The sequence below is a fragment of the Thunnus maccoyii genome, chromosome 24 (genome assembly GCF_910596095.1).
Source record: "Thunnus maccoyii chromosome 24, fThuMac1.1, whole genome shotgun sequence".
Classification (NCBI taxonomy): domain Eukaryota; kingdom Metazoa; phylum Chordata; class Actinopteri; order Scombriformes; family Scombridae; genus Thunnus; species Thunnus maccoyii.
The window spans coordinates 10885383-10905828 of record NC_056556.1 but is presented as its reverse complement, the minus strand read 5'-3'; the positions used below and the strand labels follow the sequence as shown (position 1 = coordinate 10905828).

General features: G+C 38.2%; 1 protein-coding gene across 2 annotated transcripts; it reads right to left on the bottom strand.

Annotated features, from left to right (window-relative positions):
- Positions 1-1224: 1224 nt before the first annotated feature.
- On the bottom strand, positions 1225-19100 carry LOC121892329 (protein-tyrosine kinase 2-beta-like). 2 transcript variants are annotated; one of them, XM_042405332.1, is made up of 30 exons: positions 18813-19100; positions 18365-18716; positions 17444-17622; positions 17005-17092; positions 16786-16865; positions 16585-16647; positions 16083-16137; positions 15808-15948; positions 15442-15513; positions 15197-15298; positions 13888-14005; positions 13619-13661; positions 13236-13267; positions 13022-13069; positions 11990-12084; positions 11775-11856; positions 10337-10437; positions 10003-10118; positions 9629-9729; positions 9368-9457; positions 7643-7847; positions 6977-7076; positions 6194-6241; positions 5424-5549; positions 5053-5085; positions 4629-4653; positions 4317-4357; positions 4064-4198; positions 3789-3869; positions 1225-3160 (listed from the first exon to the last, which is right to left on the bottom strand). In XM_042405332.1, exons 2-30 carry the CDS (start codon positions 18566-18568, stop codon positions 2933-2935), a joined length of 2832 nt encoding a protein of 943 aa, XP_042261266.1. In that variant the 5' UTR covers positions 18569-18716; positions 18813-19100; the 3' UTR covers positions 1225-2932. The 2 variants fall into 2 exon arrangements, with proteins under 2 accessions (XP_042261266.1, XP_042261267.1); XM_042405333.1 differs by having other exon boundaries at positions 18365-19100.
- Positions 19101-20446: the final 1346 nt, after the last annotated feature.

Genomic DNA, 20446 nt, shown 5'->3' with positions numbered 1-20446 from the left:
TATTTAACAGCATTTCTCCTCCATACATTACAGCAGTCTCCTGAATCAGAAAATAAAGAAAACTTGTACCCTATATGTTAAATGTTATTTTTATCATTCATTAACAATAAATGCACTTAAAATTAATTAAAGCTTTGGCCAAGAAGGTTTTGCATAAAACACTCTCAGGGAAATTTGTGAAGAATCATTTTTTAAATTTTTTATTCAGTCACAGGTATCATTATCCACGATGCTAACAGAGGATGGTCTGTTACTCAGGCCTGCAATATTAGAAATATGATTATTATAATTATAATTAGCACTTTTGTTCAAAGGCGGTCATTTCTGCCCTTTTATCTTGAAGGCAAAAGCGTCCACTTCCGTTTTAAGCCTGGCTATTTTGATGAGTTTGACGCAGTAACAGCAACACATCACAGGACTGTCCCATTGATGACTAACAAGCTAATTAAACCATACAGCAGGCTAATGACAGACGACAGGATCTTATCTGATGAAGTCATAGATTGAAATAGACCATTAAAGTCCCAAATGGCTTAAATGAAATACATCCAGCACATTTATCTCCATTTCCATTGACATGTGGGACGAGTCAGTATTGTTTTCAATGGCTGAAGACACTAATTCAAGTACAAGTACTTATTAGCATGAAGTAAAATAAAATTAAATAATGAAATTACAATTTTGATATATTTAACTGTTTTCTACTCTTCCTCTTTATACTCTTTCTTAACTATTGTCATTTTCTCATGTCTGTTCTGACCATTTCTCACATTCATGTGAGGTAACACTCAATGAGTGTAATACATATTTTGGTTAAAATAGTATGATTCATGTGTGTCCATAAGTTTCGTGTCTCAGCCCGTCACACTAATGTATTTCTGCACCAAAACACTGTACTGTTCCTTTAAATGACATCACTAATAGGAAATGACATCATTTAAGAGTTTGAAGAAGACATGCTGGTGAGTTTTGATTTTCTTTCGGAACATTGTTTGATGCATTTTTCTTTCAAAACCTATTCCGTCAAGCATAACATTTCTACCCCATCACTGAAAAACATGGGGGACAACAATTTTTAACGAAATTTTCAAAGATGTATTTGTATAAAACATGATTTCTTCATATTTTTACATATTCTTCATGCTATGAAATACAAAATTCTCCGTTTGGTTATGATCAAAAATCTTAAAATTTCAAAGTCCAATCTGAACAGTTTCCATGGAATGACCCAGACATATACGTGCAAACTCCAGGCTGAACTCCATTCAAAAATATACACAATTAAAATATGTGGCTGATTTATCCACATGGGAGGCCTGAATCTTATTACATCAGTCACTTTACAAGAATGTATTTTCCATACTATTGTACGTTATTAGGCTAGATGTTCATTTCCTTAGTGAAACAATGAACAATGACAAAGACGGAGTGTTTTACGTCTAGGAAGCACTGTGTGATTTTATGGAAAATCTGTGCATGATGAACAAGTGTTCATACTGTAGGATGAGTGATAAACAATGTTTAATCACTTTTTGCTACTTTTTGCTACTTAAGGATGTATCTTGTATTATACACTTTGCTGCAGAAAACGTGTCTAAAGAATTAAAGGGTTATTTTAAGTGTTCAGGACATGCAGCTTGATTTTCCAGTTGCAACACAAAGAAATGTCCCTGCAAAATGATAAAACAACAGGACGCAAACGATTCAATCTATTTAAATCAGTCTTGCAGTGTCACATAATGAAGTCAAGCATGAGAAACAACCGTCAAAAGATAAGTAGTTAAAAGCAGTGACACTTTGGCTGTTACGGAGGTACAGTATGTATGTATGGGATGGATTATTATTATTATTAAGAGCCATTGCATTTTTGAGGGTGTGCTTTTTAATATTACTAAAAATAGAAAAAACAAAATAACATTTCACAGTAACATAAAATTAGACAAGCAAGCACACAGTGCAGAGAAAGACACATTTATTTTCTCTGCTAAACAGTAATTTTCATGATGACATTATGGACACATTTTTAAACACCCCTTTGATCCAAACTCAAATATCTCAACAAATAGTGGTTAGATTACTATGAAATCTTGTACAAACATTCATGAATGTTTGTTTCTTTGGTGATGCCCTGACTTTTCCGCTGACCTCTGGCACCACCATGACCTCATTTTTGGCCATAATTGATCATTCTTATAGCACTCAATTGTTTTAATCATATTGTGATTTAAAAATCCAAATTTTGATATTTGGAGGCCCTATAACAGATTTGGATACAATATCAAATAACAAACTGTTACAGTTCTTTGTTTTTCCTCCTTCCTGTCTGTGCAAGAAATTATCGTCTGTTTAAAGAGTTTCTTATCACTCATAATTCAAATTTAGTTTGAAGTAATCAAAGAACCTCGTTGACCTCACTTCTCACAAAGTCATATTTAGCTGTTGCAGATAGTGCAGACTGAAATGTTTGAGTTAGTCCATCTTTGAATAAATATCATTAGACACAAACAGTGACATTAACTGAAAATGTCACTGGATACATAAATGTTGACACACTGTCTCAGAAATAACAACAGAGGTACCGAATGTTGTAGTAAAAATAATAAAAACGAAGAATTAACAGTAATAAAACAGTAGTAAAACTTTACTACGTTTATACAGTTCGATTTGTTTAGCTTGTAAGAAACGCTCAGTGTAACTTACCATGATTCATTTCTTTAAGAGAAAATTCACATATATTATGTTATCTTTTATTAGCATGAATACAGGGAAGCGCTGCAGATTTTCACAGGAACAGATCTGATGTTAAAACCACAAAACCTTCTACTTGCTTTTCTTACTTGAAGAAAAACAGATGCATCCTCCTGCTGTCCACGGTAAATTCCACATCCATTTGATCACCAGTGAACTTGTTTGCTCCTCATTCCTCTGAATTTTATGCATCTTCAGAGTCTGGTTTGGGCTTGGCCAGGTTGGCTCTGACTCGAGCCTGGTCCACTGCATCCAGCAGGTTTTTGGAGTCGAGTGCCAGAGTGTGACTGGCTGCCAACATCTGCCGCTGGCACTCCTCCTTCAGCGACGTGACGGAGTTCTGCTGGGCCAGTCGCATCTTATTGATGAGCTCTCCTAGATCCTTGTTCAGCAGTTTCTTTGTGCCCTCGATCTGAAGAGAGAAGGAGATAAGATCACATCACAATCAAACTTCAGTTTCTCTGTGGTAGGAACAGCTGGAAAAATGAAAAAGACTTCAAGTACATAAATGCTGCATTATTTTTGTTTATCCTCTGATAAAAATGCATCTTGATTTCCATGCATTTTTAAAAGTCAAGTCAGGCTGGTTTTATTTGTGTAGCCCAAAATTACAAATTTGCCTTTGAATGTAAGGAGGCTTTACATTCTGTACAGTATATAACATCCTTATCCTTAGACCATCGATTTGAATAAGGAACCTCCCCCAAAAAAACCTTTAATGGGGAAAAAGTGGAAGAAACCTCAGGAAGGATGTTGTGTGTACAGAATAAACAAAATTGAAGAAACACAACACAGAAAAACAGGATGACAAAATAATAGATGGACTGATAAGATTTGAAGAATCTGATCAGGGCGACGTCAGGTGCCGCTGAAAAGACACTAATGTAACTGTGTTAAGATACAGTATTTGAAATGCTTTTTTCTGTGTCCTAAATGAACAGACAGCAGGTACTGTTGGCTGCCTGCATGCATGTACATTATCATAAAAAAAAAGATGGACAGATAATAATTGATACAAAGAGAGATGAAGTGAGGCTTACCTCTGTTGTAACAGAGCTGTGCAGAGAAGGCAGGATCTCATCAACACTTTGAATCAGGCTACGAAGAGTGATACCCACCGCCTGAAGGTGGACGAGGGAGGGAGGCAAGGAGAAGTGGAGGGTGAGGCAGAGGGAGGGAAGACAGGATGTGAGGATGATTAGAAACTTTAAAATGGAAACACCCCTTAAAGCATTAATCTATTATTAAATATTCTCACTCTCTTCATCATAAACTCTGCACACACACACACACACACACACGGTGATAGACATACTTTGACGGCGTTGGTATACTCCGAGGCCGGGAGCCTGTTGACATCATTCTTGAGCTGGACCACCTGTTTCACTATCGCCATGACGCCAGTGTAAACCTGATCACCTGATCGGTCCAGCTCAGCTGTGGCCTGAGACTACAACCCAACACAACACGACCAAATTTAATACAGAGCTCCACTTAAGTACAAAAGATGACAGCTTTACAAAACGTTTTCTGACCAATTTACGGTAGAGAAGTCTTTTTTATTTTACCTGTGTGTCTGCAGGAGGCATGGGAGGCTTCACTGGAGGACCTGACACACACAGACAAAAAGAAATACATACTGTAAAGCATATGGTGAAAATGATGCATCGTTGCTTCTTTATAATCTAATATTTCTTTCACATTGTAAACGTTTTACAGTTTCTTATCTTGAAATTTTCCTACGTGGCACCTACATGCTGTAATTCATATTTCAAAAGGGTTTGTTGTGGCTTAAACATTACAACTACAAGAGGTTAGACATAGTAAAGCATGTTTAAAAAGGATTTAAGCTGACGTTAGGCTTCTTCAACTGGACTCACCATTATTTGGGCTTTTCTCAGGAGGCTGCAAATAACAGAGAAAGAGAGAGAGAAAGGATTTATAACTTTAGTAGGTTTCAGTCTCAAACTTCAAGTCAGGTCAGAGGTCAAGTTACTGCTGTAAATTGCCTTTTCTGTAGTGGAGATGCTGAAGACATTTAGCCATCTAACTGAGTGAATCAATTGCGTCTCAGACTGGTTAATTGTGGTATAAAATCTTGAAGCTCAGCTTTAAATGTTGAAAAATATTTAAATGATGCTGAAATGAAACCTTAAAAGAGGTTTTTCTCAAGTGTTTCTTGACTAATTTAGGACATACAGTATATTAACAGGTGTTTTCTGCCCTCTAGTGGTCAGAAATGTTTAATACAGCTTTAATATATCTCAAATTTGCACAAGAGGAAATAAAAAGACAATAATGTACCTTGGCGCATGAATCTACTCGCACCACAGGATCCTACAGAAAAACACAATGTCACTTACATGTGAAGTTTACAGTGAAAGCAGAGTTCAGCATAATGTACTGTATGTGAAGAAGTCATTTCAGTAAGATATGTGAGTATGAGTATTAATATGAGTTCTGTCATTGTAACATTATTGAATATTTCATCATATTTGGTCAAGCACATGATCTTTACACGTGTCACTTTCGCTGTTTCATCACACTCATAAGACCACAAACAACTTTCTATACTTCCTTTGCCGTGCAGAGGAAGACATGCTTTACTGCTCTGCTGTGTGTGTGTGTGTGCATGTGTGTGTGTGTGTGTGTGTGTGTGTGTGTGTGTGTCTCACCAGTTGTTTCTCCTCCTGCTCCAGCCACTGTTTATCCATCAGCATCTCTTTTCTTTGTCTCTGTAAAGTGTCCTCAACTCGCGATCTCTCTTTTTCCCACACTGGCCTAGTATCCCTGTCTGCTGCCTACACATACACACACACACACAGACACACACACACACACACACACACACACACACACACACACACACACACACACATGACTTACAAAAGGACGTTTTGAAAAGCTAAAATATGTGCTCATATTCAGTCATTTTTATAATATGTAACAGCATATCTTGGTAGTTTGTATAATCTATTTGGATTTTAAAATCCTCCTCTTTGTGTAAAACATGGAGTGGTTTGTTCAGCTTTTACTCAGTTTTTAAGAAATTGTTCCACGTCCAGTTTTTACACTCTGGCCCTGAAGGCTGTAGCTGCAGCTGACGTTGCAGAACGTGACTCAACAACAAACTTCCTCCTTATGTTGTGATGTTATCTCGAAGGTTCAGTCATTGTTCTGTATGTACAATATACTGATACTGGTATAAAGTGATTGTGTGCCAGCATTTTCACCATTTGCAGTATTATTCAGCATGATTTCTCTCTGTAAGGGTGCAGGAAGTCAAAGCAGTGGGTTCAAATAGCTCAGTTACACCCACCCAAATTTGATCAGTTTTTATGGCATATGTCCTTGTTTGTATGTGTGAGTGCACATTTATCTTTACGCATTTATTTATGTCTACTGTGTGATTTCGGGTGTGTGTATGAGAGAGTGTGAAGCGCACCGGTATGCGTGAAACCCGAGGAAGGGTGTTGCCTTGTATTCTGGATGGCTGGTGAGAGAGAGAGAGAGAGAGAGAGGATTCATTTTTTTATTGTAATTTATTAAAGGAGATATGAGGTGGAAAAAAAAACAATTAGAGGTCATCATTGCCAGTATGGTTGTAAAAAAAATCATTTTGATCTTTATTTGAAACTCTTTGGTTGAATCTTAACTTCCTCAGAGGTAGTTGCAAATGCTACTGGAGTCCACATTGAAATAAAATAAACATGTAAATGAAAAAAGAAATTGAAAATGAAAACAATCTGAGCATCAAACAAACAAAATGTTGACCATTTCAGAGTTTAATGCACATAATGTTTACTCCATCCCGATCATTTCATAATTCTTTGGTTAGATAATTTGCTTGCCTGCTAACTAATAAGGTTGTCAAATCATCGCTGTCTTTTAATACAGCTAGTGAACAAACAAACTAAACTGGAATTAGAAGTGAAATTAAATACTGAGGATCATTGTGAAACAAATATATGATGGCTTTGTATTTCTAGAGAGAAAGTAAAGTCACTTCAATACAGTCTGAGTTGTCTTGGAACCAGCAACGAGTGACCACAAGAAGAACTGCATCTAAAGTCACTTAAGCGTATTCCCACATTTAGATGTGGTGGTTGTGTGCAATGTAAAGGCTTCAGTGTATTCAGTATTTCAAACATACTGTGCAAGAACAAAAGGATATCTGGTATTTAACTGTAGAGCTTGACTGAGTTGCACCTAATGGTGTGTGTATTACCTTGGGTGGAGGCTCTGTGTGTTTGGGGCTGAGCAGAGATGGGTCAGAGCGTGATATAACATGCCTCGTGTCAACCTCCTGCTCCGTTCTGTGGATCTCACTGTCACACACACACAAACACAGACATCAGTTAGTGTGTATCCAAGTGTCAAATGCGTAAGGAAAAATAATATTTACAGTGTAAGAATATATCTTGATTTCACTTTTGTTTTCTTAAGAGGAACTTCTGTATTAACTGATGACATCTGGCTAATAAAAACACTAATTTATTGGTTGTATTTCATTGGTGCAGCACATGATTGGTTCACCCTCTATTATTATATTGAGCATGACATGAAATCCCATCATGCAAAGCTAAAAGAGCAGATTTGAGTCTCTGAAAGTGGCTATTTAAATCTCAGAAAGATGTGTTTAGAAACTATGACTTTAAACTTTCATACCATTAGAAGCATTAAACGTCATGAGAATGAAACAATTATTACAGACTGACAACTTTGAACATTCCTGTTTTTTACTTTTAAAACCACAGTTTTACCATCAAAACAACTTTAAAACTTTCAAATCTTAGTGGAAGAAGGATGAGAAAAAAAAGTGAAGATAATTGCAGGTAAGATGGGTATTTTTGCAGCAGTGATAGTGTGTGTGTGCAGGTACACGAGTGTGTACCTCAGGGAGCAGACGAGCTCGCTGAAGCTGGGCCGGGCTTCTGGCCTGTAGTTCCAGCTGTGGGTGAGCAGGGAGTAGATGGTGGGTGGGCAGAGCTGCGGTTTTGGGAGTCGGATCCCCGACTCGAGCTGATTGATCACCTGCCCGTTCTCCAGCCAGAAGAACGGCTGCTGGGCCATCGAGAAGATCTCCCACACACAGACACCTGGGTGAACACACACAGGTGATAAGCTTTACTGGCTTGCATCATAGTTAAACAAATCGTAACAGTTTTGTCTACCCTCATTTATGTACAGGGGCGGATTTAGTGATTTGGGGGCCCCAGGCAAATGCCATCTTGCTTTATTTTCACCCTTTCTCTAACTGGGAATGTTGGTATTGGCTTTGGTAGAAGAAGTACTCAAAACTTTTTTCTAAACTAAAACTATCAATAATAAAACTATTAATACCACACAATAAAAGTACTGTAAAGTCCTGAATTCAAATTTTTACTACAGTTATGTGTTTTTGGGGGCCTTTTGTAAGATATTTTGGGGCACAATGAGTTAGAATAGTAACATAATTAAATATTTTTCATATCTAAACATCATAATAAATCTACAGCTGTTTGCGGCCCTTTTAGTTGGGAGCCCCAGGCAGTTGCCTACCTTGCCTAATGGTAGAGTCCCTCGTTGTTTATGTATGGAGTCTAGAGAGTGCCAAAAAAACAAGAAACTCCTAACTGCTAATTCCCCCTTAGCTTAGTTACTGTTGCTACATATGAAAAGGGTTTCAATCTAGTTTAATACCTTTGCAGTTTACAGTGATAACAGTGGCAAATTTATTACACCGCTTGAGATTTGTAGTATTATTTTGGTACAATGAGTCTCTGATTTCACACAGAAGTAAACAAAAGCAGGCTGCTCATTTTTGTCAGCTGTAGCTAATGTTAGCTGCTGTCTGAGTTGGTGTAAAATTGGTTTCCGGCTGACTTTTTCATGTTTCCTGCTAACTTGTTTTAAAACCACAAAAACTAAAAGACATGCTAAAAATCTTGAAGCTAAAGCTACATGTCCCATGCAAGAAGTTAGCATCCTCTCCAGTTGATGAACATAACACTGTTTTGAAAAAAATATTTGAACAAGCAGAACAGAAGTTAGATTGATGCTTTGCTGTTCACATATTAACACTGTATGTTTTATAAGAGAAAAGACTTGGATGAGGATTAAAACAAAAAACTAGATAAAGATCAGGACAGAGCCATAAACTCTAAATATTACTCTAAACTCTGATATAGTGTTACCATTTTGGCTCCTACTAAGTGGATGCTCCAGTCCTGAATGGGGCTTTTGGGTTTTGGAAAAGCTAAAAAAACAACACCAACCTCCAAACTCTTCAGATACTGAAAGTCCATAATGCTTAATGTATAATCTATAGTCTATGATTATTCTGGTTGCACATACATTTTTTTTTAAAACACTTGAACTACCGTTGGATGTAATGCAGTCCACCAAAACATACAACCTCAAAGTCATGAATAGCATTATATTGTCCTCAATGAAGGATCACAGGTGTCAAAATATGTTTCTGTTTCTATCTATGTTCAGATACAGAAAAGACTGAAGAAAAAGACACGAGAAAAAAAGTTTCTATTTTTATCACAAGAATCTAGCCTCCAACATGCAGGCCACAGTAGCTTCCTACAATCACATATAAGATGTGCATTGAGACAAATGTTTTTCTCACCAAACATCCAGACATCACTGGCTGTGGTAAAGCGTCTGAAGTTGATGGATTCTGGTGCCATCCATTTGATCGGTAATCGACAAACTGAGGCTGCACAGAGAAGAGAAATAGACAAAAAAAAAAAAGAGAGAATGGAGGATGTCTTTATGGTATGCATGCTGTATGCAATTACACCCAAAATAAACTTCTACCTCTTTAACAAAGGTGCTGTCCTGAAATGTTGACCACAAACACTGTATGCAATTGTGAATGTTTTTGTACCTTTGTAATACTCTTGATCATCAACATAGCGAGACAGACCAAAGTCACCAAGCTTGACGCACTCAGGGGATGCCACCAAGATATTTCTAACGGCTATATCTCTACAGCACACAGACAGAGCAGAAACCACAAACACCAACATTAAATATCACTATATACATAATTAGGTCAAATGTTACATATTTCAATAAATATTTTACTCTCTGCAGAATAACAAGGCCATCCAAGGCCTATTTTGTAAATACACTGGGACAGTAAATACACTGGGACAGAAATGATACAATACTTTCTTTCCTGAGATGCCCTGGCTTTTTTTTACTTTTTTCTTGTAAAAAATGCATCACAAATAAAGGAGGTTGCTGGTCTTCTCATACCTGTGCACCATGTTGAGGCCCTCCAGGTAAGCCATGGCTTTGCAGATTTGTAGACAGTACAGGATTAACGTTGTAGTTGAGATGATGTACTGCTGCTGATTGAGATAGTTCCCCAACTGCCAGGATGCAAAAATATCTACTTTAACAAGATATTTGACTATTTTAAAGTGGATTTTTCCTATGCATGATATCACCATCCCCAACTATGTCCACACAACTACCTGCAAATTGAGCATCTAACATGAGCAGTTTAACTATTTTATGATGACCTTGTTTTACACATATACAAATCAGCCCTACACACACACACACACACACACACACACACACACACCTCTCCAAGTTCATAGAGCTCCATGATGATCCAGACAGGATCAACCTCAATGACTCCGATTAGACGCACAATGTAGGGATGATCCAAATTTTTCATCAAGCCTACAACAGACAGAGCAATGCACCACATTTTTATCATTCATTTATGAGACAGAAAATAAATGAAGGTTAACTGACAGGAGACAAAAAGGAAAAGCTAAAAAAAAAGCTGCTATAATCAATATTTTTATTTTAACACTCAATTAAATGACTGTCGCTCATAGTGCTAAAACAACAGAGACTTATCACCTAACTCTGTAATTCTCCTCAGCTCTACAGTGCATTGTAGCCTCTTCTAGTTCATTGCTGGCGGTGGTTTTGCGGCACATTTACTGATGGGTTCTGTTTCACAGCTCTCATCAACCTCATTTAGCAGCAGCAGGCAGCTGTTGAGCTGTGAAACTGAATCAGATACGCTATACGCTACCTGACCACAAGGCAGACAGAGCAAAGTTAGTGACTATCTAGCTTCAGTAGGTGAAGAAAGTGAAGCACTTCGTTGCTAGGGCCCAATATTTTTTGCTCAGGAGTCGATGGGGACCAAAAATAGCCAAAAAGAGAGTGAATACTGGACTTATATTCATCAGGTATAGAAACACTACTCAAAATGAAAGCTAATGTTGTTTGCTAGGTGTGCAAAATCCTTTAATGCAGCTTTAAAGTACATTTCTGTGAGAAGTGTAGCCACAACTAATGACCGTTCTTCTCCACCATCAGACCAAACTGTTCACTTTTTGCTCAAGAAATTTCAAAATAAAATGACCATAAAATTTGAATCGAGTGCATGAAGATGTTTGATTTTAACTGTTCGATGGCTGCTAAAGCTCTGAGAAAAGCAAAATCATCAATACGATGTTCATCATAAGCCACGCCTGTCTTGATTTTATTTCAAAGTTTTCAAAGTGACACATATTATTGCATGTCTTGCTCGAGGGCATCCTATAGATTACAAACTGTGTCACACAAAATTACTGGCAACTTCAACTAAAATAACTTCTTTCTAGAACTAAACTATGCCACTCACATAGGAACGATTATGTATGACTCTTGTCTAGCCCGCAGCCCCCAGTCTGACTTTTTTCACGAAGCCACAGGCAACAGGAAGTCGATTACAGCAATCTTCTGACTAATGCAACATGCAAAACCCAGAAATGTTTCAAACGGAGATATTGCACTATGCTATATATTGTACTTTGATATTGCTTGTTTCTTTTTTTGTATTTCCTGTGAATAAAACAATGGTACACTAAGTAGTTTGCTACTGCAGTGATTTAACTTGTAACCAGTTAAGGTTTCCTGTTATGATCCTCCATCAGGCTTTGCAGCTGTTTCACAAATCTTTATACAAACCCTGATGTGCACATTAGTGGAAATAATCACAGCAACAGCTACATACTCACCAGCTTCACTGAGAAACTTCTCCTTCACATCAGCTGAACAGTCCTTGCATGTTTTAATGGCCACACGGATCCTCTCCCCTGTCTGCAAACACACACACGCGTGTACATTACGTGAACCACGACTGGGCACTATTCTGTGCATTTAGTAAATGCAGAGGTGACAGATTTTATTTAGATCCCTACAGTGATGTTTGAGAGTGAACAGGTGAACTCACTGGGCTTTTATAAAATCCATCATGAACCTCCCCGAAGAATCCCTCGCCCAGGATGCGACCCACAACAACATGATCTCTGGAGATCCCGTACTTCTCTGAACATACAAACATAAAGAAACTGAGGGATGGGTTAAGTGGATACAAATATGTTCACATTTTTGATGAAACTTCTAACTATCCAAGTAAAGAAATCCTTAAAAAGCTGAAATTTAATTTGTAAAAATGTGTTTCTCACATTACAATAAAAACACCAGTTTAACACCAACCATAATCCTTTTTTTTTAATCAACAGAACTATAAATGCAACTGTACAGGTGAGTGACATATGTTAAAGCTGGTAAATTAAAGAAGAAAGAATTCAGGTTCAGTGTTTGGAAATTCAAAGTATCTTAAGTCATTGACAGGACAGGTTCACACCTTCTGTATCACACTCTGTATTTGTATATGTTGCAAATGCATTTTTTGTAAATTATTTCTGAGGAAAGGTTCATCAGTATATATACAGCTTTAGGTTTCCTGTCTGCTTCATGTAGGCAGTTCTTCAAAATGAAAGACAAATGTTGTGGTTGAAGCTGAAACCTGGTGGCAAGCATGACAGAATGAACATTATGCTCACAGACAAAAAACCAAAAGCTACATGCAAAGAAAAAAAGACACTTTCTTTTCTTTCTTTTTTTTTTTTACTGACTGTCACGGGGTTATTAGTTAAATTCCAGGGTAATTTTGAGTGCAGTTTTGAAAGTTTAAACTTTCCACTCCTGCTAATTTAGAAAATTCCAAATTTTGTATTGTTTGTCATATGTTGTAATGATTGTTCAACACATTTCTTTCTCAAAGAGGAAGAGAGCAACATGAAGATGATTTGGTCCTGTTTCATGTTTTTTTTTTTTCCATTACACCTCATCACCTCATCTGATAACCAAAATAACATAATCACTGAAATTTCTTATCTGATTGCTTGGTCAGGAGCATTAAGTAACAGCAGATATGGGTTTCTGAAGTATTTTCAGGTGTCAGTAAAACATGACTCACCAGAAGAGTCTTCTGTTTTCTCTGGAATCTCAGCATAAATATCTGAATCTGAGGTTAAAAGGGGCAAAAAACAGAAGAAGAAGTTGATTAGTCTGCTAAAATTAGCAGGATGTAGAACAGCAGAAGTAAAAATTAAACATGCATACTGAAATGGAACAAAATGACTCAAACGCCTACACCTGATGCATCTGTCAAAATCAGTCATTAGACTTACTTGTTCCTCTATCAGGAACACTGGAATCACCACTGGAAGAGAGAGAAAGACTTTTAGGGAGTGTAATCTAACAGCTTAATACTCTTAAACCAATAATATTACCAATAAACAGAGGAGTATGTGCTCTTTGAGTGCAACCTAACCAGAAAGCCAATTGCTATGTATTTGTGGCTGTTTACATTTCTCCTTTATTATAAAGCAACCAGTCCATGATCAGCATTATTTAAACATCTGTGACCTTTGGTCCAACAGAGGGAAAAAATAACTAGATCACAAAGGGTGTGAAGAGGGAGGGTGTGAAGATAAAAATATGTTTAAGAGGAATTTACTTTCCAATATGATTCATTTTTTTAAATGTGTTTTCAAAGACTGAACACACTCACTGTTGTGTTGGGATGGCAGGCAGTTTTGGTCTTGTGTCTCTCCCTGTAAAAAAAACAACCCTTTTGTTTATCTGAAGTTTTTGCACTTACATCTCCAAGGCTTACTAAATAGAGAGACTAGAAATTAAAGGAACATTACAGATTTTTATAACCAGGGTCATATTTTCATATTGTTGGGCATAAAAACTGCTGGATAGTTTAGCATCTTCTGATTGAAAAGAGCATATTTCCATCTTTGTTACCAGGAAAGCACATGATGCAAAGTGTACCTTTGCTGGGCCTGACAATGAGCGAGGTCTCAGAGCCGCTTTCTAGCCGACAGTAGCCGTCGATCAGGTCAGCCATGTTCTCTGCTACAGCTAGGGACGAGGTTTTCACCGACAGTGGCTAAGAGGTTAAACACAAAGGATATTCATATATGTGCTCAACTCGCATGTTAACCTCAGAAGTGCAACTCTGAGGCCAGAGCATATTACTGCATATGAAAAGCATCTCCTGACTGTGTCAGTCAAACACATAAAGGCTTGCACCTGTCGGGGTATGCTGATGGCTTATTTTAACCACATAATTCTTTTTTATTTATGAAGTCATGTAAATCAACATTGTGCCAAATCTCACACCTGCAGCTATCAGATCGGTCATTTCTGAAGACATTGCACTGACACCAATACGTTTTGCAAGCAAGAGCGAGAGACATAAATGAGAACATAAATTAAAACTCATAGATCCTTTGTTTTATAAATGTAAATTAATGGCTAAAGGCTGGCATCCTGTGGTGGATTTGCAGGTGTTAATGAAGGAGGCTGTTTGTATCACAACCTGATTAGCATGGTGAAATTTTTAATGAGCAAGATTAAAACCTACTCTCTTAACAAATGAGGCTCAAACCATCTGCAGATGTATATCTATGAATATTTAACATTATGGTTTTGAACTGATGATGAGACAGGATATGGCTAAAAGAGAAAGTGACTGAGAGTAATCATAGATAGGTACGTATATAAGTGTTTGACTAAAAGGTCCAACACAGCTGAGCCTTGGTAGCCCCCCAGTCCCAATGATGGTGCCCAGAGTTCCAATTTCAAGACGGCCATTTTTGGTCATTTTCTTTTTTTTTTAACACCTCCTTTTTTCTTTTGCTTACTCTTACTCTTCCTTCCTATTTCTGTATTTTCTCTTTCAGTTATAAATACGCTCATATACATACACACTGCTATTGGCAGCTATAACTGGCTTGCATTATAATATCTGTTGTTATTATTCTGTATTTCTTTCACATTTTCTTGCTTTATGTTTCCACCTCTGTCTGTGATTATGTACTGTCACTATGCACCAATAATAAAAAAAAAAAGAGTAGGCATAAGTAAAGAATTAGCACTAAGGGAGTTTGAGCTTCATTTTCCCCTACAGTGTTTTCAAAAGAACATCCTCTGTCACTCTAGCTTTTTGACAGACATCTGCATTTAGATGGGTTAAGGTTCAAGTTAAAGGAATAGAAGATTGATACCACTTTTATATCTGTATGTTAAAAAAAAGAAGCTACAACATACTGAAAACAAGGGGAAACAGCTAGTTTACCTGTTTGGATCCCTCTATTTGGACGGTGAGCAGAGCCTGACCGTCACTCTCTGCAGAGGTAGAGATACTCTGCACCTGAGAGTATTTAGCCATACAGGAGGGCTGGAAAACAGGCAGAGACAAAGATGTTAAAAGTTGAAATAAAGCAAGAGTAAATGGCAAATGGCTGTAGAGTAAATGCAGTACAAAAGTTTATAAAATCAAGAAATCTCAGAAAAGCTGAGAGAAAGAGAGAGTGAGCTCACGTTTAAGTCTTCACTTTGTTGACTGATGCCGTTAGGACCAATGACCAGTTCTATCGCTACATCCCAACCAAGCTATGGGCACAAGAAACACACACACACACACACACACACACACACACACACACACACACACACATGCCTGGGTAAGATGTCTTATTTTGACATAAGAATACTATTAGTAAAGATATCTCAGGAAATCATTCAACTTTTGTGGAGGGATTTAACTGCAAAACAGATCAAAGTCAGAGTGGTCAGAGGAATTTCCAAACTTTACTAGAAGACAATCTGGTTGGAAATGCTGACTGCTTCAATAATACTAAATTTAACAAGAAAACTAACGTGTGCACGCATCAAACTCTCACTCACCACTAGCTGGCAGGCGAAGTTCTCCTGTGTGTAGCTGCAGAATTGAGCCAGTGTGCTGAAGAACTTGGCTATGCACTCGTCCTGTTTCAGAGTGGAGTAGCCCTGGAACGTGTCCTGGATCATCCGACGCAACCGCTTAGGCTGATACACGTTGCACAAAGACAAACAGCAATCATTTAAAGTTCATTGTAAGAACTTTAACACATCTTTAGGGCAGAGAAAAGAGACACTCAAAACAGGAAAATTACTTTACAGCAGTTGTTTTGACTCTCTACCTTAATATTGTTGATCAGCTCTTTGGGAAAGAACAAGTCCAGCCCCACGTCCTTCCTAAGGGAGGAAAGTCAGACCACAGTCATGAAACAAACACCCCTTTCCAAAAGCATACAGAGCCAGGATTCAAACCCTCTTATTGCAAAGCTTCATTGCTAACCACTGAGGCACTGTGCTGGCCATCAGGTTTGAAGCTCTCTCATGCTCATTTGTATCTGCTTGAGTATCATCCAATCTATGTTGGTTGTCATTTTAACCACAGACCACTTCTGGTCAGTTCACTCTTATTTCTCAGGCCTGTGATTCCTCTCCATATAGATATCTTTGTGGTATACACACAGTGGTTAGATAGCTACTGAGATAAAGTATGTGTGCTGCAGTGGATGTCAAAGGTTTCTCTTCTGTTGTTTGATGATGCATTGTAACAGAAGTTATATATAAAAGGGAAATTGCCTAAATGGAGGGTTATGCAGGCATACAGTAGAACAATCATGCTTGACTTACTCTAATAGTTCAAAGTTGGACTTTTTCTCCAGTCCATTTGGATTCATGTCTTTGTAGAATCTCCTGTGGGCAAAATAAGTGAACACAGTGTTTATGAATGACTCAAACACTGCTCACAAAGAGACCATTTCCAGTTGTTGTTCTGTTTTCTTGGATCTGGAACACTGAGAGAACAAGGGTGAGGTGGTGGTTGCTCAGTACCTTATTTCCAGACAGCCAAGCTGTAGGGCCATCCCCTCGCTGACCTTAGAGGCGTACCGCTGCATGTATTCACTTCGCACCTGTGGATAACACAGTCACACATCTGACGCTCACTACAGCCGTTATCTAACTGACTTCACTTTGCAAATACGTTCTCACCCACAAGTTCTAAAACTTTGCAAAGGTTAATGTACACACACATACTGACGTATTACTGACCTGCTGGTAAAAGTAGAGCAAGGTGGTTCTGTCATCATCGAATTTCTTGACGAAGTCTGATGGGATGTATCTGATCCTCAGGTCATATCTGGACAAACAACCATCACTTGATCTCTGTTGCCATAAGTCTACATTTACTTAATTACATAAATGTCTTGTATACAAACACAATGTGCTATGACGATTAGTACTATATATAGCACATGAAATATTAGCATGGACATTATCAAACTAATGGCTGGATTTCTTTTCAGTTTCTCTAAGGACATTCATGGCCCACAGAGGATGAATCCTAGTGATCCCCTGCCCCTACCTCTAGTGTCACCATCAAGAAGGTCATTGTAGACAAGATATTGGACTATTCAAAGTAAAAATATGATATATTTCAAATATATGTGCTGTAAATGAAGCGCGACCAGACAAAGGCAGAAGTACTGACCTCCACTCAGCCTCAAGGTGCTGCTGCTCATAGCGCTGGGTGAGTTCAGACACAGTCAGGTCTGGGTGTAGCCAGTGTATCTCTGAGGACTTGAGGTGATTGAGGAGGAGGCCATAACAGTGGTTGTGTTTTATCTCTGGACCCACACAGCCGCTAGACAGCACCGCATTGATGATGGACTGGGACATAAGAGATTATACGGTGAATTTGAATAAAAATCATATTGATAGTTGCAGTTTTAAAGCCTCATCTACCTAATATACTGTTTTCTCTGCAATGTCTGTGTGAGTGTTAGTAAAGTGAAGTTTAGTACAGTGGAGTAAAGTGGAGCATATAGCGGTATATATAATGCAGTGAGGTACAGTAGAGTACAGTTGAAACAAGACTAGTAGGAAAATAAAATACAGTACAGTAAAGAGTGGAGTGCAGTGGTGTACAGTACAGTAAAGTACAGTGGAGAACAGTAGAGTGCAGTATAGAGTAGAGTATAGAGTACAGAGTAGAATACACTAGAGTACAGTAAATAGTACAGTATAGTACAGTAGAAAGCAGTATGGTAAAGTACAGTAAAGTACAGTGGAGAACAGTAGAGTGCAGTATAGAGTAGAGTATAGAGTACAGAGTAGAGTACACTAGAGTACAGTATAATAGAGTTGATTACAGTACAGTAGAAAGCAGTATGGTAGAGTTCAGCAGAGTACAAAGTAGAGTACACTAGAGGACAGTATAGTACAATAGCTTATAGTACAGTAGAAAGCAGCAGCACAGTAGAGTACAGTGGAGAACAGTATGGAGTAGAGTATAGAGTACAGAGTAGAGTACACTAGAAAGCAGTATGGTAGAGTAGAGTACAGAGCAGAGTATAGTACAGTAAAGTACAGTAGAGTACAGTAGAGTACAGTAGAGTATAGTAGAGTATACCCTGACAGTCCATCCCTCTTCACAGCGGACCAGTTTGAAGTTCTTGCCCAGGTTAGAGTTGTTGCTAAGGAAACACACTTTGATGATCTTCGTCGGGAAGATGTTGTCCCTGGAGAAAGTTGTCGTGGGAGACGCGTCCGAGAAGTCTGGCTGGCTGGTAGGAGACATGCTCCTCCAGGACAGGGTGCTTGTGTCCCCCGACATCACATACACTCAACACACAGTGTTGCTACGGCATATATACATACACGTCGTCACGCCCACACACACCATTTCATTCGCTGTCTGTTCCTTCTCTCTTAGTCACATCATATAAGCACATAAAACACATATATACATGGACACATCAAAGCTGGAGACAGACAGGAAATGGACACAACATGATCATGCTGTTGTATTTGAGGAATGTTCAAATCTCGATAAATGATCCGACGTCTGCTGTACTCACCAATCTTGCACAAGCTCCCCCGCTAAGCACGAGCAAAGTAATGTCAGTCTTTAAAACTGAGGACAAGTCGATGGCAGCAACACACAGCCTTCATTTAACTTTGTAAAGTGCGTATTTGATCGTTTGTTCTTTCTTTGACAGCTTAACCGACCCAAAAAAACGTATCTGAAGCTGTACTCTTGAAGAAAAGACACATCAGTAACTGAAAGAGGAAATGGTACTAAGGGAACAAATAAGGAAGTTGAAGCGCCGCTAACAGAAAAACTGATAGGACTGATGCAACTACGGTGTCAACCCCCCCGCCCCCCCGCCAGTTTCACATGCAGTGGCACAGTCCAGCGAAACCTCATTCCACCCCCACCGCTCAAAGATGGGCATGGTTTACAGAACTCTCACTTCCTCTCCCAAAAGTTTTGATGCGCAAATGCAAAATACAGGTGATTTTCTTTCTCTTTTTATATCAACTCCTTTCAGTACAACAAGCACAAAATGGAAAAACAAAACACAACCATCCTTTAAAATCTAAATTAATATGTCGATGTGGTAAATTTCACATGTTCTTTTAAATATGGCTAGCCCAGCTGTAGGGATGGAAATGTTGGTTTGGTTCAGACTGAAATATCTCATTAACTGTTGAACTGAGTTTGATTAAATTTTGTATAGACATGAATGGTGTCCACAGGATGAATTGTAGTAACTTTGGTGATCCCCTGATTTACTTAAGCGTCACCATCAGGTTGATTTATGACCAAATACCTGCAAAATTAACCACATCCCCAATGAACCTCCCTTATAACCTCATAGAGCTACTGGCATTTATGCAGTCATGGCTAGAAACTTGTAGACAAGTGAAATCATCAATTTCAGATCCATATTTTTTCCTATTCTTGAATATACTTACTTGAGCATTTTCCGTCATGTTTGTTTGACCTACTTCTGACTGTCTATGTCTGTGTCATCGTGTGGAGTGAAATAGTGAAATATGTCTATGATCATCAGTTTATTTTGGATGTAATGTAACAAAGACTTTCACTATGAGAAATACTGGCTGGGAGGTAAATCAGCTGAGCACGCTTGGCCTGCTAGTGGATCAAAAGGAGACCACATTCTTGCCTAACTCCCCCGTCAATGCTAGTCACTCGTTGACATGCAAGAGCTGTCTACATCGAACTGAGATGTGTACTTTTCTCTCTAAATGCACTTTAATGCACTGTTCTAAGTGCTCGTTCTTTTTTTTGTTTTTTTTCTCTTGGGATTTATATGTTTTAATAATTTTTTTAAAGGGAATTTTTAGATAAACAGTATATCTTTATCCTTTCTGTTGTTGTTGCACTGCTGTGGGCTGGGAGGAACAGCATTTTGTTTTTTTGTGTATACAAATACACAAGAAAATGACAAGAAACTAAATCTTGAAATCTTGAAATCTTGAAATTTTGTAGTGGTCAGACTAGCATTTGACACAACAAGTGCATAATCGTAAATTTAAACTAATTAGCTTGGAGAAATGTGATTTTAGGGTTATTTTGGGTCATACAGTCCCAGATTGCATACGGAAGTGGGCCACTTCAGGCAATGATGTGGCATCGCTGGCCTTCTTCTGGCCCAGATGAAAATGGATGTGAGCCTCAAATGAC